Source organism: Ptiloglossa arizonensis, chromosome 11 (assembly GCF_051014685.1).
Source record: "Ptiloglossa arizonensis isolate GNS036 chromosome 11, iyPtiAriz1_principal, whole genome shotgun sequence".
Lineage (NCBI taxonomy): Eukaryota > Metazoa > Arthropoda > Insecta > Hymenoptera > Colletidae > Ptiloglossa > Ptiloglossa arizonensis.
In genome coordinates, this window is record NC_135058.1 from 10,577,675 (window position 1) to 10,602,272 (window position 24,598).

Sequence of the window (24,598 nt, forward strand, 5' to 3'; positions counted from 1 at the left end):
GTCGACGCTGCGGTTAAACCGTCGGAGACGAATACCGTGCAAACGTGGTTCTGTAAATATAGTCGAAACGTAGGATACGCGAAACTGGAAGATATATCGTCGGATACGCGAAACTGGAAGACAGATCGTAGATTACCCAAAGATTGCGAAACCGAGGAAAGGTTTCGAGAATAGAAAAATATGGTCGAAACGTAACATCGAAATTCGAGCAAATTCAAGGGATGTTTCATAATCGACGAATAAAAGGACTGTGACTCGTACGAGTGTTCTTCTTGAATTATAATTCGCGCATTATTTTATTCGAAGTGAACAAAATTTCTAATCGATGTTGATTCATAATATTTATCGATCTTTTGCAATGTTCCTGTGTTGAATCAGTGGGTAATTTAACGAAGAATATTCAGAATTTTAGTAACGATTTAACTTATATTTGAAGCGAGTAAAGAACTAAATGTACACGTGTGTAGGTACCAATATCTTCGAAAAGGTAGGTTCGTTTTTAAATAGGTCGGTGAATCCGAAATTTAGAAATAATTTTTCCAACAGAAGCTCGTACACCGTCATCTCGCGCTAGGCGTCGCTGACTACCCACCACGTGTCCTAAACACCGGACAATCGACTAACGAATCGATCTCACCGAAGTCGCGAACACATCGAACGATCGCAATGGGACTGCGAACGTTGTCTCGCGAGTACGTACAATCGTCGAGTCCGTCGGAGCACCAACACCGCGAACGACGTTACCGCCGTTCGTGCTCCGAAACACGAAGGCAATACACCGGCAACTTATGAATATTTACACCGGTTGAATATGCATACCACTGACAATGTATTATTTTTGCTCGACGGGAGATCGATATAACCCCCGCGCGGCATACATTCGGCCGCGCACGAACCGCACCGTCGGAGAATCACGTACACGGTAACGTCGAAAAGTATACTAACCGCGGCGAGAGGAGTATGCGCCCACCGGTTAACCGATTCGTAGAGACACTCTTGTCGCCCTTAACTCTTTCGTTCCGGTTGTACGTACAACACGCGAGCGTGCCTTTCTCGAGCGCAAAAGTCGCGCGGTGAATAGCAATTTCGTAGATAGAATCGAAACAATTATTACGAATACGGTGTACCGTACCGAGAATCGATTAATTCGATGCCTAGGATCGATGACCTGTTACTAATAGTAGTCGATGACCTGTTACTAATACCTAATCGTAGTCGATACACGGATCCAGAAGCTCTTGTACGGACTAAAATTGGCAGTGGAAACGAAAGGATCGAGAATGCCCTTGGTAGTTCTTAATACGTAACAGTTAACGACTCATGGGCGTTGTCAGATTCGCTGCATACCTTCGACGCGTGCTCTCTACAGTAGTGCCTCGCATAACGATCGAGTAATCGCGATCGCCAATTATCGATATGCGAATCACGGGGAAAGAATCTTAACTCGAACGGGATAATGAATAACGGGATACAATGGGGCGAGAGGTACAGTGACGCGGACGATCCCTGGTCTTGAATCCGAGCTACAAATTGTATCGATATCCGAGGTAACGCTGTACTCGGTCCAACGTTTGGATGTACCAAACGATACGGTAGTGGAACAAGACAACAAACATTTTAATAACGCTTGTAAGACGATTCTTCGATTTTATATTCCGCAATGTGGACAAAATTGTTTCGTACCGGGAAATTTTCCGAATGTGACTGTACGTGATAAATATATTAAACTAACGGGAGACTGTATCAAAAATTAATACACAATTTATTATTCCAAGATCTTTCACGGTCGAGCCGAATACTTCGCGCCTCGTTATAAGTACCTCAGCATACACAATATGTCCAAAATTATTTCGTACAGGGAATCTCTCGTACATAGCCATAACAAATCTATTAAAGTGACAAAAAACTATTCCGAAAAGTAATACACGAAAGATCTATGACGGTCGAACCGAATACTTCGCGCCTCGTTATAAGTATCTCAATATACACAATATGACGGAATTTTGTACAGAGCCACGTACAGATCCCTCGTACATAGCCACAACAAATCTATCAAAATGACAAAAAACCATACCGAAAAGTAATACCCGATTTCTTACTCCACGAAAGATGTTCGACGGTCGATCCGAGAAGCTTCGCGCCTCGTTACAAGTACCCTAGCGGTACACATGGAGGCGAGACACGAGCAAGGGAGAGCGACGCGTACGACCGCATTCTGTTCCGGTGAACGATGGAAACTCGTCGAACGTGACTAAAGCGCGAACGATGGCCACTGTATTTTTTCCCCGATTTTTTGCTCTCTCCGACCTCCTACCGGTGTATATTTTATCGCGCGAAATGTTCGACTGGAATCGAAACGTCACGCGCCGCGATTTATGGCCGCGCGCCGCGAGCCGCTCCCCGTTCTGCCGAGGTGACTGCCGGTCATTAGTAAATAGATCGCGGTAGAGGGAAAAAATGCCCCGTACGCGATATTCATCGCCGGACCGCGTCATTAGCGTCGCGTTTATATTAATTAAGCCCCTGTCGGGACGGTGGACGACGAGGCGAGTTGACGCGGCGAGATTTTAGGAGATATTCTCGGACGGTCGCGTTCGAGTAATCCCGACCGGTCCCGGGGAGCTTTCCCTGAGCGACCAGCTCAGGGAAAATGGCTCGTTCGGGCTCGGAAATTAAAAGTAAGGAGATCCTGGAAGGAATCTCGGATTAGCCTCTTTGCGGCCACGATCCGTGAAGAAACAATACGAAGACGCCGGTTCGCCAAACTGGGTACTTTGCGCGTCCAACGGGATGGTTTGCGAAAGATTATCACCGATGGGTTGTTATCTTCTTTCCCGTGATTCTTTCTCGTGCCTGGTGTTCAGCGGAACATTTTCTTATCAAGAGTGGCTCTGGAGAGCAACAGTCTCTAACGGAGACAGCATCGAGTAATAATTTATCGCTGTGGAACACGTTCATGAACAGTTTGGTGTCAAGTTTTTGGGGGTTTGCGTCTACTTGCGCGTAGAAGGAGAAACGATAGATTTGCAGATCGGTAGTGTGTAGGTTTCTGTAGGTAGACGCGGGATATTAGAAAATTTGCGCAGTTAGGGAAGAAACTTCAAAGTCACGAAATAAAATCCTCAAGAAGGATGACTTCGATACGGGTTGTACCTGCAACGTCAGCTCATTCGGCACATGTCTACCTCGATAGAAAATCCTGTCAAAGATGCTGTGACATGACTAGCCAAACTGTTCACCGTTGAGCAGTGTTACGGTACTGTAACCCACCTAGCCGCATGTGACTTGCAAGTCTCCTGCGGGGAAACGTTGCTAGAGAGAACTAAATCCGAAGGTTGCACATTGGGGCCACTGACTGCGCGTGTCGCATCGTGGATTCATGACACGGCAATCGCTGTCGAAGAGGAACGAGCGAGACGCCGGACGTGCATGTGGTCCCTAGAAATGCGAGAGTTCTTGCTAATAAATTCTAGGCCAATGGTCTAAGAAACGTCCTTTTCGTCACGGCTACCGAGGCTTCCAGTTTTATTTAGAGCCGATAGGTTACAGGAGTGCGCGACTACGTACAGAACCTCTCCTCCTATTATACACTCTTGAGGACGGTATCGACTTTATGGGCTATTTTGCAACGTTCCGGAATAGCATACTTGGGTCGCCGGAGGATTCTTTCGGGGACACGGAACGAAATATTCAAACAAGACCACGAGAACCTCTATGTTCAGAAATAAACGAGAATAGCTCGCAGAGATATTTTTCGATCACGAAGGAGACAAGAGTGTTTCGGATAATAAGAAGATTCATTTTTTTTAATCGTCCAAAGGCACGTCAAGGTCTCCGATTATTTCGACAGGATCGAGAAGAATAGAAGACGTATTGTTCGAGATTATTCAACGTCATTGAAGACTACTTACGAAGAAAAATATCTGACACGTTTCAAAGTTACTTCCTACATAAACCATAAACATTCCGATAATTTCATCCTTACCTATACTTGAGCAGACGAAGCGGTCTATCGATTTCAATTTCTCCAATTTGTGTCCACCTACCGGGTTAACATTCGGTTACCCAACTTCGGAACCTACTCGATTTCTCGTTCGGTTCGAAATTCAAATCGAACGCGTCATAATTTTGTCGTCCGTGTAAAATGGTCCCAATCGAGAACCCGGTTTTCTAGAAACGCCGGCACGTGCCGCACTTAATCGTCCCAAACGATGCGGCGCGCGCTCGAGGATTGACTATTAAACGGGATGACGCGCGATTTCTCAGACCTTTGTCGCGGCGAAAGGAGACCGCGAGCGAAATTGAACGCGGACGCCCACGGCGACGACAATGCCGGTGAACTCGAGAAAAAAATGGACCCCTCGCGAGTTTCGTAATTCAATTAAACCCACCGTATCGGTATTTGCCCATTTAATGGGCCGCGACGCTGTAACTTCGTTTTGGATCGATGCCACGGAACATCGGGTATCGCCAGTGCGATGCAAAAGGGGATGCGTATATTTTTCCCCGCCCTTATTTTTTTTTTTAATTTCATTCGAATCGATCGATGACAGGGACTGGAAAGAAAGCGGAGAAGCGAGCGACCAAAGCGGAAAAAAGACGCGTTTCTCGCGAACGTGCGGCTCGATCGTTTCGAAGATTAAATTGGCGCTGTTGCCACGAGTTCGAGCGATTTTAAAGTATCGTTACCCTCGACCCCTTCTCCCACCCCTGCTGGCCGAGATCGAAAGAGGTGGTTCCGCGGAATCACGAACGATTTGCTCGACGCGCCGTTTCCACCACCAAGAGGAAACACAATTCGGTCAAAGTGATTTTTCGTTACCTACGGTTATCCTACGAATTAGTCAGGTTTCAATTTGGACACACTGAAAATGGAATCGATGCGTTTCGGTTCGATTTCCGGGTTGTCTGTAAAGTTGAAGAGGTCCGTGTTTACGATACCCCGGTGACCGAATATTTGCGAAAATTTCCAACGATCGACGGGCCAGTGAATATTCGTTAACGAAAATTTAAGTGTTTGCAATCGACATCGTACCTTACTAAGAGTATTATCGATCGATTGCTGAGGTCTTCCCCTGAAAAATGAGTACAAACACGACCATATTTGGACAATTCGTGATTATACGCGATTCAAAATTTTTCAAAAATCCCTCGTACGGTTATAAGTAAAAACGGTCCGAATATGGTCGTGTTCGTACTCATTTTCATCGGCAGAATCTCGCCAATTCGATAACGATACTCTCGCGAATCCCTAGAACGATTCCTAGAACGATTTCGCCACCAACCCCGACTACACGCTCCTGTTTCGTCTTTACTTTTCGTTGGACGCCACTGTACCGTGATTTCGTCAGTTTCGTCGTACTAGATTCCCGTGATTTTTCTTTTCAGCGGAATAGACGCAGAAATGTTCGAATCGAGAAGATTCGAACGTCGAACGAAGGCACCGTCGGAAAAACTTTTCGATAAAAAAGTTAATATGCAAATTACAGGTTGAATAGCCAGATGTTCGATGCGCTCGATGTTGGTCAAAAGACGAGCGGGGTTTGAATAAACGTTTATATCGACGGGTGGATCTTCCTCTTGTTTAAAATTCAAATTTCTCATTAACGAACGTTCCGCGGGAAAATGATCGTCGTCGACGTTATTGAAACGAACGGGTACATAGAAACCGTTCTCGCGATAGTCGATAAATGTACGGACCAGCGCACAAAAGGGATGGTAGGTGGTCGGGGAGGGATTGGAAGCCTCTCGAAAAAAGGATTGACATTAATGCCGCGGTCTACATTTGCGAAAGGACGTTGATCGCGACGGAGGCGAGCTTTAAGCGAGGTGAAAAGAGAACGTGTCGGCTCGCTCGAGTCCCCTGCGATGCGACAGCACGATAGCAGAACGTTTCATCACTGTTCTTTCTGCGACGGCGATCAAACGGTTATGAGTATCGAGTTTAATTGACAGCGGTTAATTTATAGCTGCACGGGAGGGTACCCCCGTCCCTGTAAACTGTCGGATTCCGTCCGGTAACAACTTCCCAGCGCCGATGAATCTTCGTTACCGGCACGGGATTAAACGTAATCGGACCGAAAAAAGTCAAATATTTTTCCCAACGCGCTTTCCCAGTCGATGTTCACCGCTACGTTTCTATTTTCGCGATCGATATTTCGAAAGGGTGGATTTGGATTTTCCCGGCCAAAGACGCGACAAGGGAAGCTCCTGCAAACGAGCCGACCAGTATAATCCTGGTTGATTAGGTTCCCTCGAAATTCAAGATTTCATCCGATTCGAAAACGGAATACTTTCTCGCATCCGTGTTCTCCATTGAACGATACCGACCTGCAAATCTATCGAATTTTGCGCTTCGCTTTGCCCTTTATTTATTTCCTTTCCGATCGTTGCAAAGTTTCGTCACTCGCGTACGTACTTTCTTCCACTCGACGACAAAGTACAAGAAAACGTATGAAAAATCGAGATCGGCCGATCGAAGTCTCGCTGCAATTTTCGAAACACTATCGATTCAAAATTCTGTACCCGATTTTAAGATTTCGACGACTGCAAACCGGTGCGAAATATCTCCCCCCGGAAAATAGACCAACGTTATTCAAAGAACAACATTTTTAGAGACGAACTCGTCTTGTTCACTCCCGCGAAATTCATCCTACCCTTGTCAACCCTTCGTTCACTCCGACACCTAGGTGTAACCAGGGCGCGACAGAAAAATTGTCCAAAAAATATTTTTGCCCATCGTGGAATGACCATACACTCGTGTCCCAGCGACAGGATAGCAAAGTGCAAATTGACCCCGAGGCAAAAACGTGTTCGACGCTTTGGTCTACTGCGTGTACCCTGTCGTGTATCGGGATTGGGATTCGTCCAATCGGCGCTGGTAGTACGAACTCCCGATACCGAATACCATTTTCGATCCTGTAACACCGCGCGAACATAGTCGATCGACCGCAACTCGTCATACGAGGATCGTACGATCGTGGAAGACCTACCTTCGTTATCGATGGAGAAGATCCCGACCCCGTCGCCGCCACGAATGGTGTATCCGATTCTGGAATCACCGCCGAAGGGGTCCGCGTCCTTGGCGCGGATGGTCGTCACCAGGGTGCCCACGGGTTGATTCTCGAACACACTCGCGGACACTACGAAATCGTCGAAAACCGGCGAGTGAAGGTTCTCGTTCACGTCCACAACCTCGATAATAACCATCGTCTCGGAGAACAGGGATGGCTCGCCCCTGTCCCGCGCCACTATCGTCAGCGTGTGCACTTGACGCTCCTCGAAGTCCAGGCTCTGGGTAGTCCTGATGGTGCCCGACACTTTGTCGACTTTGAAGTACCCCTCGCTCTCCATTGCATCGGACAGGAAGTACTCGATATCGCCACCGGCTCCTTCGTCCGGATCGGTCGCGTCCACGACAGCGACCACCGTCCACACGGGTACGTCCTCCCGTATCTTAACCGTGTAACTGGACAACGCGAACGTCGGTGCATTGTCGTTCACGTCGTCCACCGTGACTCTGACCAATGCGTCCGAGTACAAGGGCGGAGTGTCCGTGCCCTTACCACCGTTGTCCTGTGCCCGTATCCTCAGCTCGTATACCTCCTGACGTTCCCTGTCCAATCGACCGAAAACGGTCAACACCCCGGTCACGGGGTCCACGCGGAAATCGTTGGTCTCCGTCACCAGGGAATAAGTGACGCGTGCGTTTTCACCTAGATCGGCGTCGGTGGCGTTCGCTCGCCACACATTGGTCCCGTTCAACGCCGTCTCGGAGATCCTGAAGCTTGCCAACGATTTCTCGAAACGGGGCGCGTTGTCGTTCACGTCCAGAATCGTGATCGGTAGCATCCTCGACGAGGATTTCTGCGGTTTGCCGAGATCGTACACGCTCATGTTCAGGAAGTACTCGTTCTCCTTTTCTCGGTCCGGATAACCGATCACGTTCAGATCACCGGTGTCCGGATCGACGCCGAACACCGAGTCCCGATCACCGCTCGAAATACAGAACACCAGCTTCCCGTTGTAGTCCAGGTCCCTGTCCCTTGCCCGTAACTTCACCAAGGTGGTACCGATCTTCGCCGACTCGTTCACCTTGATCTCGTTCGGGAAATCGATGAACTCCGGTGCGTGGACGTTCTCACCGTATCGACTGGGAGTAAGCGTGTAATCGTCGTCCTTGGACGGCATGTTGTTCTTCTCAGCGGCCGCCATCGCCTCCGTTAATCTTCTCGCTACTCCTGTATCGCGACACTCGAACGCTCCGCTCTGATCCGAGAGTATCCTCCCTTGGGATCCTAGGTTCCTCTTGGCGTTCACCAGGTGCATGTGCACCGTATTGACGTCCGCGAAGTGGGTGCCGTCGGTGGCGGTGATGTTCACCGTTCTCTCGGAGGACTTGACGTCGGATAGGTCGCAGGCGACGGTGAGTACACCGGTGGCCGAGTCCAGACCGAAGCAAACGTCCTCGTTGCCCGAGGCGATGCGATAGCTGATGATGTTGCCGACGTCGAAGTCGATGGCCGACACGGTGATGATCTCCGAGCCGATCGGCACGTAACGCGGCACGTGCCCGGTGCAATCGATCCGCTCGAACTGGGGCCTGTTGTCGTTCACGTCCCGCACTTTTACGTGCAGCTGCATCTCCGCCTGTCGCCGATACGGCAGTCCCCAGTCGCTGACACGCACGTGCAGCAGGTAGTCCCGTTTCATGGTCTCGTAGTCGAGCACCTGCTTGGTCCTAACGATACCAGAGAAATGGTCGATCTCGAACGGCACCTTTTGTATATTGTCGATGCTGTACGAGATGTACGCGTTCTCCCCCGAGTCGCGATCCTTCGCCGTGATCTTCACCACCAGGGTGCCAGCTGGCTCGTTCTCGTCGATCCAAACCTCCATGTCCGTTTGCTCGAACGTTGGATCGTTGTCGTTCGTGTCCACCACGTTGATCTTCACTTTGGCGGACGATTGTTTCCTCGTTCCGGCGTTACCCTGATCGATCGCCGACACCGTCAGCGTGTAGAACGCTTTCTTCTCGGCGTCGAGGTTCGCCGCGGTGTAGAGCATCCCCGTCTCGGCGTTCACGTGGAACTCACCGCCCTCGTTGCCACCGACGATCTCCAGGAACACCAACGCGTTCCTTCCTTCGTCAGCGTCCGTCACTTTCAGTCGTATCACCGGTGTGTTGATGGGAGCAGTTTCCGGTACCTTCACCTCGTAGATCTCGCGACTGAACACCGGGGCGTTGTCGTTCAGATCGGCCAGGTGGACGGGCACGAATTTGTAGCTGAAACGTTGCGGCACGCCTCGATCCATCGCGCGCAAGGTGAGATTGTAACCCTGAACGGCCGTTTCCCGGTCCAGTAGATGCAACACCTCGATGTTGTACTCGCCGGAGTGCGGACCACCGGCCGGTCGCACTCTGAAGTGACCGGCCGGGTCGCCACCCACTATGTCCAAGCTGGCGATCTGACCGTGGACACCTTCGTCGCTGTCAACGACGCGGACGATCGCGTAGATGTCCGCGTTCGAGTGCTCCACGATGTCGGGCAGATGGTGCACGTAGATCTCGGGCGCATGGAGGTTCACCTGACGCACTCTGATGGTGACCTTCGCTGTGCTGGATCGTCTGTTGCCACTGCTGCGGATCAAGGCTCCGCGATCCTTCGCCAACACCACCAGCTTGTGGAGCGCTTTCTCCGAGTACCTGGATTCGGGAAACGAAACGGTTCATGTTTGGAGAATCGAGAGTCTATTCGAGAATCGGTTGGTGGTATTCCCTAGGCTGACCACAGTAGTGGACGAACGATCGTGGACAAGTAGTACCGCACTTTCTTTCCTTCTGTCTCATCGTGACGTTGCCAAAGCAGTAATTATCGCGAAACTATCGAGGACATGCTCCGAAGATACGCGATACCAGCCTAATAAGCAAATGTTATCTCGAGAGACCGATCGAGTGACTGATCAAAGTCAAGTAGTTCTTCAAGCGATATCTAAAAATTTAAGAAAAAAATTCTCTGTCCCTATCGTTCATCCGCGAGAAGAATTCCAGCGAGTGCTTACATCCCCGTTCTAGTTTATGCTCTAGCGGTTCCCGTAGCCATCGGACGCGTTGTCGTTATTGGCTATTATCGATCCGGTCGTCTTCTTCGACGATAACGCCAATAATCGCGACGATAGGGGAGCTTATTGAACCAGAGTAGAGACGTAAACACTCGGTCGTTTTCTCACATTTCTCCTCGCGCGCGGGAGAGAATGTCTTCGAAAGGCTACTTGTCCAACGTTTGCCCAGTGCTGTGTTTTCCTTCGTCTACGATCCCCTTCAAGGTTTTAAAACAGGTGATCACGTTGACGCGTCAATAATACCGGCTATCGGAGCGTCAACGGCCCGGTAACCCGTCTCCTTTATGCATCGAGATAAAATCCCGCAATAACAAAAAAAAAAAAAAAAGAAAAGGAAGAGGTTCTCCTGCGGACAAATTGGCCGTAGATCCTACGCGGAGATCGTAAACGTTCGTCCCGAGGGTACACGTCCCGAGGCACCACCGACGGGCACGTTCGCGGTCTCGTCGAACGAAACACGAGAATTCTATTAAGTTCACCTACCTGAGCGGCCTGGTGAGCGTTATTACCCCACTGACCGGGTGAACGGCGAACTGATCGGTCTCCTCGGCGAAGCTGTAATAAATCTCGCCGTTCCTCCCGAGATCGGCGTCCTCGGCTATTACCCTGAGTATGTTGCGGTGGAGAGGCGTGTCCTCCGTTATGGTTGCCTCGTACTCGGTCGGATAGAAGAGCGGGTTCAGGTCGTTCGTGTCCAGGATCGTCACGACGACGGTCGTGTTCGCCTCGAGGATGGTCACTCGGTTCTTACCGTCCCCCCTGGTCGCGGTGGCGCGCACTTCGAGCACGTAGCGATCCTTCCGCTCGCGATTCAACACATCCACGTTCCCGGTTCGAGTCCGAATCAGAAGGAAACAGAAATCACCGACGGTGCGCTCCTCGGCTTTGAAGAACTTGTCGCGATCGCCGCTCGTTATACGGAACCTGATGTCCAGGCTGTTCTCGACCGATTGGAGCTTGATGCCCATCCTCTCCTCGGGGACCACGTACGTCTTACCGATCGAGTTCTCGGGGATCGAGACGTTGTACAACGGCTGGGTGAACCGAAACTCGAGTTCGGGTTGGCTGGCGACGCCCTCGTTGAACGACGCGGCGGACGCTGACGTCGTTGGGACCGTAGGGGAGAACGATTTCGTTACCGAGGACCCACCACCGATACCGATGCTGCTACCGATACTACTGCTACTGCTGCTGCTGCTGCTGCTGCTGCTGCCGCCACCGCTGCTGGCTGACGAGGAGAACGTGGTGGATGCGAAAGAGTCGGAAGACGGGGAACCCGCTGTGGCCGCGAACAGCCACAGCCACAACCATGGCCAGGCGAGCAGCACTCGCTGCTTCATCCTCCTCATCGTGTCGCTAGCTCATCGTCGACGGATTTGCCCTGAGAAATCCGTCGTCTCCCTGGTAGAACGACGGGATCACCTTGTTGCCCGCGTTCTCCGTCCTCGTCGGTCTCGCGGCACCAACGACTGTGAACAGAAAAATAGAGACGCTGGTTAGACTGGAGGGTTCTCTTCTCGCCGGGTAGCGAGCAAAAACTCGATGAATTTCGAATGCAAATGGACGTTTTCGATAGACGGTAAAGCAGTGAGTATATTGGGCACTTGTCTCGTGTCGTGCTGGTTATTTTAAACGCACTTTTTAGAAGTATATTATATTTGTGTTGAATTTAAGTTGGAAACTATATCGACGGAATTTAGATGTGTCCTAAAGTGTGGAAGTTGGTGTACGGTTTTTCTTCTTCACTGGGTTATTTTATTTCGAAGGAAACTTTCTTACGATTTAAGGGATATTGTGTCATAATTACGAAGTTAGAGGGATGTATCAAATTTAACAACTGGAACAAGGTTTCGTATCTTTGTCTATCGATTCGATCCAAACAATTTGGAAACGTATTTTCAACGCACGAATCTATTTACAAAACCGTGGAACGGGAAAACTCGATCGTTTCGAGGGTCCGTGTGAAAAAAATCGTGTTACAAAAAACAAAGACTCGTATCTCCACTTATCGGTGCGATCCAACAATTTAGAAACGCTCGAAACTTTTGCAAAAACCGTGAAAAGGAAATGCTCGATCGCTTCGAGCATTCGCGTAAAAGAGTTGTACCACAAAAAAACAGAGATCTCGTATTTCCACCTATCGGTACGATTCAACGATTTCGAAACTGCGTTCGCGATTCTCGTCGTGTTCTCAATGCTCGAAACTTGTTCAAAAACAAAGGGGAAGATCGATCTAACGTCCGCGCGAAAAAATCATGCCACGAAAAACAGAGATCTCGAATCTTCACGCATCGATTCTACCCAACAATTTTTTTTCAAAATTGCTAAAAAAAAAAAGATCAATCGTTTGGAACGTCCACGTAAAAAAAATCATACTACGAAAAACAGAGATCTCGTATCGTCACCTATCGGTTCGATTCAACGCTTTAGAAACCTGTCCTCGATGCTCGAAACTTTTTCCAAAATTGTTAAAAAGAAAAGGTCGATCGTTTCGAACGTCCACGTGAAAAAAATTATGCCACGATAAAAACAAAGATCTCCTATCATCGATTCGATTCGATCCTTTATGGAAGTCTGCCTCTATCGAGATCTTTAGAGAAATCTGTCCCGGATGCTCGAAACTTTTTTCAAAATTGTCCAAAGTAAAAGATCGATCGTTTGGTGCTTCCATAGTACAAGACCCCGTTAACCGGTCGGATCGATTCGGAAAAGCTGGATGAAGTGGGAGCCGCGACGCTAAATCCGGGTTATCCTCGACGACAGCCACCGGCTTCCGCTCGATCGAGCATGATGAGTAGACGGTTTACCCGAAGGGGTTAAGGAAGGGCTATTGACAGCGAGGGCCCAGCCTCCGTCGTCTGGCTGTACACGCTCGATCGATGAACGCGTTGTGCAACAGAAGTCGTCCGCCTCGAATTGCGGACGATTCCTTCCCCGGAAGACGCTCGGTACCGCGTCCGAATTCGATTGCACGCTCGAACGAGCTTACGCGATACTACACGTACACACGGTGTATCGTATTTCGTTTAATCGATTTACCACCGTGGATTTTCAACGACCGATAATTCTTCTACGCGAGCCCACCGCAATTTACAAATTCGAGTCTCGCGGGTGATAATTGATACCGGTTGGAGAATTATCCGCGACCACGAAAATTGTTTAACGCCCGGAAAATAACGCTCCGATTTCCTCGACGATACACACCTGCGTCTATCGACCACGTTGAGAAATAAATCCGCTCGCGTCGTCGAATAAGCGAGCGCGTTAAATTGCGCGCGAACGATCTCACGCGGCTGAACTTATCGCCTCTATTATCGCCATTTTCCATTTCGTCGATGGAGATCGCGATACTCCGGTTTCGTTTATCGTTACAGCTGAGATTTGTGTATCGAGAAGGAGCCGGGTTGGTGAATCGCCGATGAGAGTAAAGAGAATAAACTTTCGCGTAACAGTTTCTCGATAGTTCTCAGCTGTTTGTTAAAATTTGTTTTTTCTTTCGCGAAACTTCATATTCAGCTGCTTATTTTATTTTAGTCTGCATCATCAACTTATACACTTATTCTTATTTTCTACTTTGCTTCCTTGCTTTCTCCGCTTTTCTTCCTTCCCTTATAAATATTGCACCCTCATTATATTGTTTCCGAAGTTGGTTTAATAACAGCTGTGTAGCTATACCTCGCCTTTGTAGCGAAAGTATACTTAATTTTATTTTCTTCGCTGGATATTGTGTTATTATTTTCTCTTCTTAATGTATACAATCTTGGCGGGATAAAATTGTAATATTATTATTATCATTGAAGGAGAAGCAAAGTTTTTGCGGGAGAAAAAATTTCTCTTCAAAGCCCGGGCGATGTTCTTCTAATGTCCTCTAAATGAGACACTGGTGCTCGATGAGTTCGTTTGCATTCCTGTAGTCTCTCTTTTGTTACAAACCTCTAGCATTGGATAGGTGCTAATCTAATGTATTTCTTGCTGATGAGTTTAATCTATGATTTCCGCACACTGGTCAAAGTGATTAATCGTGTTCGAGGATGGAGATACTGGACAAGCCATCTAGCTAGGAATTCAACGTAATGCAGTAACATGTTTTTCGTAGTATAGCTCTTGCGAATAAATCATGGTGCAATTCAAGTGGAATCTTTGTTCGAAACAAATAGATCCCCGAACAGTACCAGGATAATAATATCTCGTAGAAAATAACGCTAAATTCATTGTTTCTTCTTGGAATAATGTTAATAAAAGTCGGTGAAATTCCAGTGAATCAAATATTTCGGCAACAAACTGTTTAACGTTAAAAAAATTCGATTTCAAACTGACCGAAACAGCGCGGAAGGATTAGAACGACAACTCGCGTCCCAGACACTGGTGCGCGGCACGCGAGTTGTGCAAGTTGTGCGAGTTGCACGAGTTGCAACGCGGTCCGAGGCAACCTCTACCGGAGACTACAAAGGTTCGCCGGTCGAAGAATTGTAGAAGCATAAATAGTTCGGGGTAACGATCCGTATTTCGTAGTCGCGTTCTACGGCAACTTTAGCAACATTTGCTCGCCAACGTTTCTACGCTTTCGTTGTGCAAACAATAATTTTAACTGCCACATCTCCAGCCCGGTGTATGTAATTTACTCTCGGGGGGATTCGTTCAACAGTCCGTAGGGTTAAGTGGCACGGGACACGCGAGTCTACTTTGCCTGTTTGGATTCGAAGCGGAACGCGCGCGTTGCCACGGATTTTCCGCCGATCGATACGCGTCGATACCGAATTCTCCGTTGCTGCGTCGTCCTCGAGGGCATCGATCCTGGGAAGGGGGGATCGATACCGACGACCCGATGGCGGAAACACTGCCCGAGGAACTCCAGTTTCGAGTGCGCGCCGAGTGCAGATCGAGGGGGTGGTAGACGCGGACGCTCGAAGATAGGCAAAATCGCGGTACGCGTTATCGGATCCAGTGTTTCGTGCTGTTATCGGACTCTGCCACTGAAACTGTCACGGTCGAAATGATCGTCGAGTCCGGCTGCGATCCACGGTGAACCGCGCGCAACACCTGCACAAGCGTCCGCGTAATGGCGTTGCGCTTCGCTCGGTAACTGTTCGTTTCGAAATTCCGAGGCTGCGCCGCTGTACGATCGGTTAAGCTTCCGAGTAACGAAGAGTCATAGAGTAAATGTCCGTGACACAGTTCCAATTTCAAAAAATCGATATTTTTCTTTCCCATTTTTGCGAAGGTAACGTTTCATTATTGTCGCGGAATATTAAAGCGATGTTCCGTGGCTACGCCACTGCACGGTCGGCTGATCTTCCGTGAGTAGTGGCATAAATGTCTTTAACGGCATTTCGATTTGAAAGAATCGATATTTTTATTTTACATTATTGCAAACGGGACGTTTTAAGATATCGTGGAACACTAAGGTGAAATTTGAAGGCTACGCCACTGGACGATCGATCTTCCGAGCAGTGACAAGTCCGTGAAATATATTTTCTTAACAACGTTTCGATTTCAAAACATTGATATTTTTGCGAAATTCAGGTAAGGTGGTACTAGGATGTTCATATATTGTCCGTATGCATTAACATTGTTTTATGAAAATTGGGAGAAATATTGTGATTGAACGTCATTAGATAATAACGTAAAGCGCTTAAAAACTTTTTGTAAAATTATAAACGATTTTTCCCTGGCAGATTTTATTCCGAGACTTCTCAATCTCCTCGCATAAGTACAAATATTTATTCTTTGTTTACTGTATTCTATACAGTTATACAAAAGAAAATTTTCTATTTTTATACCATTACATTTCATTCGATTATCGATGTAAATCATTTTTGAATTCCCATTAATATTAATCGCGACAATATCTCGATCCTTCCTGGAAAGACACTTATGTCATTGTAGGTGTTACTCGTTATCAGAAATCCTGAAAACGAGGAGTCGAAAACGTTGAGCACACAATGCGCGCATCGTCGAATAACTTCTGTCTTGCAAATGACAAAAACAAACCACGATGATTGTTATTTAATTAAGAAACGTGTCGTGTTGGTTGCAATCTCGCGTATGACTCAGAGCACACGGTGCAACGAAGCTCGCAGTTAGAATCTAAATGTCAACCAGGACACGCCAAGGAACTCGGCTTCCCCCGTCAGAGTGCAGTGACAATCAGGACACTCGGAAACAGTTAGGCATCTCTTGGTTACAGTTAAGAATTAGCATCAGAAGCTATTGGACTCTAATTAGTACAAAGATTTGTGCCAGTTAAGCCTGGTCACCACCTGTTTGCTACTTTTATCGCTAAATAAATACATAGTTAAAATCGATTCGGTTCTCCATTATTCCAAGTCGGTCGTTCGATCCTATCGACTCTTGTGCAACATCCAAGGTTGCGACGATCGGATCTCATCCTGACCCTGATACGTGTCATCTATATACCACGGTAACGTTAGCCAGTCTGACGCTCGGAGCCGAGTTAGAACACGTCTTTTACCAATAACAATAACAAATGTATTTCAACGTGTGTTGCTACACTATAGAGACAAAATTAATTTACGAATACAATTAATTCTCCGACTCGATAATTGTCGCCGAACATTTTGGCAAAATTATCGTCGCTGATCAATTTTAAAAAGAAGTTCGAAACAGGTGAAATCGATTTGGATGGCCCCAGGGTGAACGGATAATAACCAAGTTTAAAAAGAAGTTCGATACAGGTGAAATCGATTCGGTCGGTTCCAGGGATAATAAATAATAACAGTTAAAGAAGAAGTTCGGAACAGGTGAAATCGATTCGGTCGGTTCCAGGGATAATAAATAATAACAGTTAAAGAAGAAGTTCGAAACAGGTGAAATCGATTCGAACGGTTCCAGGGTTAACGGATACAAAATTAATTTTAAAAAGAAGTTCAAAGCAGGTGAAATCGAGCGCTTTGGCGGTTCCAGGGTTAACAGGTGCGTGTGTCCGATCATCAGCTCGGGATTTCGCGCGGTCGGCTCGGGCCCCGAGAATCGGCGCTGTTAACGGTGCGCTCGGGGCCCCGGACTCGCGGAAAAACCGTTTGAGAGACAAACCGGCTAATTATCGCCGAGAGTTTCTCCGCTCGAGCCGTGACGACGAGGCGTTTACCCGCGTGGCGTAAAATCGTCGAGATTACGGGTACAGTTATTACGACGAACATCGTCGCGGTTTCACGAGGTGCGTTCGCCGCTGACTTTTAGGCCCCGTAACCGTCGCGTTAAATATTCTCGCGTTGGATACACGAAGTCGAGGAGGAAACGAACTCAGGGCCGAGGGGAGGGGAGGGTAGGGTAGAGGGACTCCGTTGTAAAAATGCACGAACGACGTCGGCCGGTATTTCCAGGTTCGCCGCAATTTCCGCTCCGCGCCTCGCCGCGACCGCGCGAAGTAAAACGAGACGTCGGTGTGCTCAGGTGCGCCAGGTTGGCGCCGTCCTAGCGTTTGAGGCCTCCGTGGTTAACCTTGAGCCAACCTTCCGCGACAACCTTGCTGGAGGAACGGTTGCCACACGCTCCGATCGCTCCGAGAGCGCGTGTTTCGAAACGCGGCGTCCGGCGAGGTGTCGTGCAATGGCGCCGCCACACCGCGAATCGACAACGCGAAACCAAAACGCGGAAATCGTTCGTCGCACAGGGGACGTCTTCGATCGAGATTACTCGGGATAACCGCTACGTACACACTGTATACGATCGTTCTAAATAATTATCCGAAGGGGAATCGTCGAAGGGAAGAATCGCTCTTCGTGGGGGAGTATTCGTTTTTTATATTTTATGTAGAGTTAACGTTGGAATATTTTCTGATGGAAAATTGTGGTACGAGTACGCGCAAAAGATGATTTTATTCGACTTCTTTTTTATTGAAGAAGATAGATAGAAATTTTTATACATTTTGCAAAATGTAAGTTTCTTTTTACTGGGAACACAGCTTTGAAGATAGAAAAGTTAAATGTAGAAACAAACTTTTCTTTTTGTAACCACTTGAAAGTTAATTATCTTATCAATTTTTTCCGAATTAATGTAAGTTGGTCAAAGAGATGGAACGAAGGAATCAAATGTGGGAGACTTGAAATGTACATCGAGTAAACGTAACTAAGTAAATTTTTTTAAATATTCCATCTTCTCGCTCTGGACGACCATCGAGTAGATGCAGTACGGTGTGGAGAAAACCAATGGTTGCGATATCACGTGACATATGGTCGTGTCGAAAACCGTAACGTTTCAAAAATCTAGTTTTTCTTGACCGAACGAAACAAAATACAATGAAATATTTCGGGTGCTATAGATCGTTGCAACCCGGGCACTATTCACTTCACGGTGCAAACACAGAGGTAGCTAATGGCTGTCTATTTGGGGAACAGGTTACAACGTTGCACACAGCATCCGGATATATTTCATTTTATTTCATTTCTCTCGGTCAAGAAAAACAGGACATTTGAAATGTTACGGTTTCCAACACGACTATACGTCACGTAATATCGCATCTATCGGTCCCGTCCGCATCGTACACCGCTTCAAAACGTACCCACTCGACGGTCGTCTCGAGTGAGAAAAACGAATATTTAATTTCACAAACGGTCGGACCGTGTATTTTACAAATTTATTTCACCATTTTAATTCCAGGTACATATTGGAATTAAATTCAAAATTTTACACGCTTAAAATCCTCGTTAAGAATTTTCTTACAAATGTGCGAGGGTACGGTTACACGATACGAAAAGAAATAAAACAAGTTACCCGGAGACAAAAATAGCAAGGCACGAGTAAAATTGTATTATTAAAACTCGCATAAAAATTCGTACCACCTTCTTTTCGAACGAATTAAAACGATTCGCGTGGCACAAAATTATTCGCAAACAATTGACAAAATCCCGTACAAAATCCTCGGTGAATGTATCCGAGCAGACTTGCGAAAATAACTCCGAAAATAAACTTTCCATTAGGTAGTTCTCGTCGACTGCTGATCCATTAATCAAGAGTCGCGGTGCTCTCGAGTCTCCGCCGTGTCGCGAGATCCATCACTTCCGAGAAATTAAAATTTCCAACACCTGGGGAGAACGTTGCGCCGCGACGTGACTTCTGGTTGCATATACGTTCCACGAACCGGGTACAGCGGCGTTTCAATTCGTGAAATATCGTCGCGAACGAGATCGTCGAAACGCGTCGAACGCGTTAACAGCATCGAGTTTACGACGAGACAATGCTTTCGCTCGAGGACGACGGCGACGAGAAGAGGCCGGTAAAATAAATTTTCGCGTCGCATCGTGGAAAAGAAACAGGGACGGGCGACCGGTTCCGATACATCAACAGCGGCTCGTAGCGAGAGACGTTGCATCGAACTTGCTGTTGCGATCCCAGAAACAACAAACGTAGGACCTTTGACCGAGTGTGCAAAAATATCACCAGATCCGGGAACCGCCCTCGATCTAAGCATAAGCTTTGAGCACTGCGAGAAATCGATCGAACGAAGAAAATATCGCGACGAGGTCCGAGCGTCGCTTCGAAACTAAACATAAGCGCGAGATCGCTATACGAGAAATCGTCCAGACAAAGAAAATATCGCGATGAGAGCCGAGGAACGCCTCGAACCTAAGAATACGCTTCGAATTGCCACGCAAAAAATCGACCGTACAAAGAAAATATCTGGAGAGAGGACCGCCTCGTCCTAAATATAAGCTGTGAACTGTCGCGCGAGGAATCGACCAGACGAAGAAAATATCGGGAGATCCAAGGACCGTCTTGAATCTAGACACAAGTGTTCAACTGCTACCCAAAAAATCGACCGGGTGAAAAAAATATCGCGACGAGATCCACGGACCGCCCTGAATACAAACTTTCAACCGTCGCGCGAGAAATCGACCGGGCGAATGAAAATATCGTAACGAGATCCATGGACCGCCACGAATCCAAGCGCGAGCGTTACACTGCCGTGTAAAAAATCGACCAGATGAAGAAAATACGACGACGGACCGCCTCGAATCCAGCCACAAGCTTTGAACTGTCACGCGAGAAATCGACCAGACGTTGAAAATCTCCCGAGGCGAATCAAGAAATATCTCGCGACAATTCTCGCGCGGACAACCGCCGATCCCGTTGGTTAAATTGAACGTGAATCGCGATCCAGAAAACGAGCACCGAGAAAAGCGGTCCGACGCGTTGTGAAAGCGATGCATTATTCGCGGGAAACGTAATAACTGTGCAGTCGCTATTTTAATTCGACGACAAAGCGGCAATAAACCGCGTTGTTTCGAAAGTTGAAAATCGCATTTGGAGATAGACACGATGGTCTCGACGAGCTGGATATCTTTGGTAAATCGAAATACGGTTTTAACGTTTCGGATAAAAATTGTCCATCGATGGGTTCTTGCTACTCTTACGAAGAAGGTGGTCGAGATTCTCCCGAAGGGCATTGTGGGAACAAGTATCGAAAGGTTTGAAAGTAACGATAGGCGTATATTGGGAGTTAAAGTGTACGCCAAATATTTTGGTTGCTCGAGGTCTGGGAATTAAAAATCACGCTGTAAAATAAAAACCGTAGCCTTCACGATTGGTTTTTGAAGCTTTAATCGAGCTTGAAATCCAAACTTTTAAGGAGGAGTGGCTTTTACGGTTTATTTCAGAATCATTTGATGCAAAGAACACAAATGCAAATATGTCGCTCTGTATTTAATAGAGTAACCAGACAGTGCAGTGAGATATTTTCCTGGATGACCTTGAGCGGTCAAACAATTTGGCGCGCACTCGAACTCGATAAAGCCTACTCGAACACTGCTCTCTAGAAGGATCTCATCTTCTTTGTAACAGTTAAAATTCCGCTAACTTACACTCAAAATCTTTTATCGAAAATTTTACAACACTCGTTAAACACACTTCTGTTTTCGAGGCTATGGTTTCGAATTCGTATCGCGATTTTCAACGCAATAATAAAACGATACGCGAAAAGACGAGGACAGAAGGAAATCGGGAAAATTTGGTCGATTTCCGGCCGACTGCGACGAAAGAAGAATCGCCGGAGTCGCGTTGGTGAAAACGAATGAAAACAATGCGAGTCCGGGACCGCCGTCGGTATTTTAGCCGGACAATACGAGCGATCGCATTTGTTTGCGGAACAACCGGTCCCGGGATGCCACGGGGACCGAGGGGAGGGCGAGATGGACGGTAGAATTAATTTTTCCAGTTTCGACGACGAGCGTCGCCCATCGTTGTCGCGACCCACTTTTTCCGAAGCGCGAACTCGCCAGTGCGGAAAAGATAACGCTGATCCTGGAACGCGGAACGCTCGCTAGCTGGCGCTTATGACTCGAGGTAAATCCGATTAACAGGTGAACGCTGGTGTATCTCGCTATCGATGTATACTTAGAGGAAGAAATATAGCGGGATCGTAAATACCGTAGAGAACGAAAACGGTAGTGTCCTTGAGCGCGAGCGAGGATCGACGGACAGCTCGCCAACGATCTGGATCTATCCTGTTTCGGAGCTGACGCTTTAAGAATGCAGACACGCAACTCGAAGGTCTACGTGTTTTTTCGGAAATATTTCTTTCGATCCTGTCGGAGATCTCGTTTAAAAATATTACTCGTTCCTTTCGAGCGTATATCCCGAGTTATTTGCCACGAAGCTGCGTATCACTTTTCAACGAAACCGTTTTTATAACAAACATAAAAAGAGCAAAGCACCGCGAGAAAAAAATAAAAGCGAACACCTGCCAGATCCATTAAGCTGCGTAGGCAATAGCCCGGGAAACCAGTGGCGTAGCAGTAATATTTTTTAACAATAACGTAGTACACTATTTTTGTCAATGGACCGTTTGATATTGATATTTCTCGAACGTCACTGACGCATCTACCTCTGGGGGACGTATGAAAAGATTATTTTCGTCGGAGATATTTGTTTAGCTATGGACACAGCATAGCAAAGGTCTTTCGCGAAGATATTGTCGAAGATAAATTTCATTTTTCAGTTCTCTACGGAGCAACGACTAATTTTGAAGCGAGATCCACGAGTTACGACACAAGATTGTGCAAGTCGAGCACGTAACGAAGCGATTTCGAGAGGTCATTCTGTATCGTCATCGTTCGTGACAATAGATGCTCAACCGCGCGACCTTCGACTTGTTGACAAAATCTACCGTCAAGATTGCTTTATTGTACGCTTGGAACCTTCAATGACCTTTCGTCATTGATCGTTGAACTCGTTCTAAAAATGGCTATTGTGTCACGGTCTTCGTGACCCTCGAGCGCTTAATTCGAGCAACCAAGTCCCTTCAAAATAGGGACATATCACGCTTCCACGATGTTGTCACCAGTGATTTACTCGGCAGGATAATCACATCCTCGACGATAGAGCTCGGTTCAACAGTGTCGCGTACTTTATCAACGTGCACAATATAATTCCTCCCGAATCTATTTCTTCCTTCGTTCCGTTTCGTTTAATTTCCTTTTCTTCGAAGTTAGGTCTATCAACGATCTTCCGCACCTCGTCTTCGCCGAATCCTTTTCAATTTCGTGCGCAACATCTACGCATTCTTCGTTTGCGTAACGAAGAACATCGTGATAACAATTGCGAACATTAGAAAGTACATGACAAGTTGCGAACGGTCCTCGATCATTTCGCAACAAAGTATCGGTCCGTACGCTGTACCAATGTTAGTTGTTACAACACTCGTAGTCGACGATCGTGGTACAAATTCCTCGTACGGTCTCTTTGTGCACAGTCGATAAAAAACATACTTATCTGCGTCCGGATGATTTTTCGAAACCCATAAACGAGCGACATTTCCTTAGAGACGACGGCGTTCCGTTGTTTCGTGCGGTGTGGCGTAACCCGGACGCGTTCTCTCGGCTCGCGAACAGTACAATAGCGTCGCCATTCGTCCTCTCAATAGGATTCTTCCGTGAGAGCGCATCGACCTATTTCATCTCGCTCTCGGAGTCGTTGGAAAAAAGAGCGAGACCAAGGTGGCGAGAAAAGTTACAAGACCGAGCAGGACGGTCGTCGCGTTTCACCTGAATCGCGACGCCATTCTTCGTCGTCGGGAAGGAAACCGTTTTCCCGTATTTAATAATCGTGGGTGCGTTTTCATCAAAGCGACGCATACCGAGCCCCTCCCTCCCTCTCTCCCTCCGCCTCCCCTCTTTCATCTCGCGGCGCGAGAAATCTCTTCTCTGCCCCCACCGCCGCGCCTAGGGTTCCTCGTCACCGCACGGGGGAAGCCATTATTTCACCGTCTGTTCACCGTGGCGTTTGACTAACTTCGCCCGCTCGGATTTCCGCGAAGCGTAAATGCTCTTTACGATTTCGCGACGCACAACGCCGCTCCACGCCGCTCCAGGCCGCTCCACGCCGCGGCTCCTTTTGTGCCCGGTTGCCGCGGGAACGAGGCGAAGCTGCCGCTTTTTATCAAACTGTATCTCTCGTCGGGATCGTGGCGCCTCCGCGTTCGTGATTATCGTTCCAAGGGCGCACCGAAAATAAACGCAAGTACGCCCGCTTCCACGGGCGCAGGAACGCCGAGGAGAGCCTCTCCTCGGGCTCAAGGATGACAACGTGACGTTCCTACGACCGAGCCGGTTCCGTCCCGTTCCCACGCCCGGTTTCTGCGTTCGACGCGCGACCTTTCGGATCCACGGGCCGGTTAACGAGCCTTGATACGGATAAAATCCGGCCGGCAGGTGTGTTCCAAGTTTCCATCGGTAACGCGCGGTGTTTCGGTACGGACGGGGATCGTTTATGGCGACGATGTCTCGTTGAACCTTTCGCTACCGCGCACTGCGGATCAAAGAGAAGCTGTACGCGGGGTCAGTCGCGAATCGGTCGCTCAGCGATTACCGGGGTCACGGATACTAGGAGTTGCTAGGATGTTTCAAGTCTGACGATTAATCTAGATTGTACGTTTGTCTGTTACGAGCAATCGATCGTTGAGTAGAAATAGACGTCGTGGATATTAGGAGTTGTACGATTTTCTAAATCTGACGATCAATGTAGAGAATCGCTGAGTGGAAGCGGACGTTACGGATATTAGGAGTAGTATGATTTTGTAAGACTGACGATGAATCTAGAATTGGTCACTGAGTAGTATCAGGAGTTGAATTAGTCTCTACTGGAATGAAGTTCAAAGAGAAAAATCCTTAAGATGTCACGGATACTAGGAATTGTGTACTCTTCGATAATAAACTTTACGAAAACATTAAGAAAGAGAAAAGGAACGACATAGACGAAAAGGAATCGATCCCAAATTCTTTCCAAATATTTTTCTCTCGTCTTCTCAATTACGTATACCTTTTTTCGTTCCTACTTTCGTACGTATTTTTTCTTTTATCAAACGAAACGAATAAACGGTTACGTTTCACGGATCGGACTCTCTACTTACGATTCTTACTTTTTTTATTTTCATTTTCTCAATTTTCATATCGGTACGACCAGTCGCTTTATTAATAGCCAGCAGATTGCATCATGGTAGCCATTCGAATCGCGAATTCAG

General features: G+C 47.5%; 1 protein-coding gene across 1 annotated transcript in view; it reads right to left on the reverse strand.

Moving 5' to 3' along the window:
* Positions 1–24,598, reverse strand: part of Kug (FAT atypical cadherin kugelei) — a 726,821-nt gene that overhangs the window by 462,986 nt on the left and 239,237 nt on the right. Inside the window, exons 2-3 of the mRNA XM_076323088.1 lie at positions 10,606–11,591; positions 6,993–9,706 (exon numbers count right to left, since the gene is read on the reverse strand). Coding sequence (XP_076179203.1) covers positions 6,993–9,706; positions 10,606–11,471 — 3,580 coding nt within the window. The 5' untranslated portion in view covers positions 11,472–11,591. The remainder of the gene's footprint in view (positions 1–6,992; positions 9,707–10,605; positions 11,592–24,598) is intronic.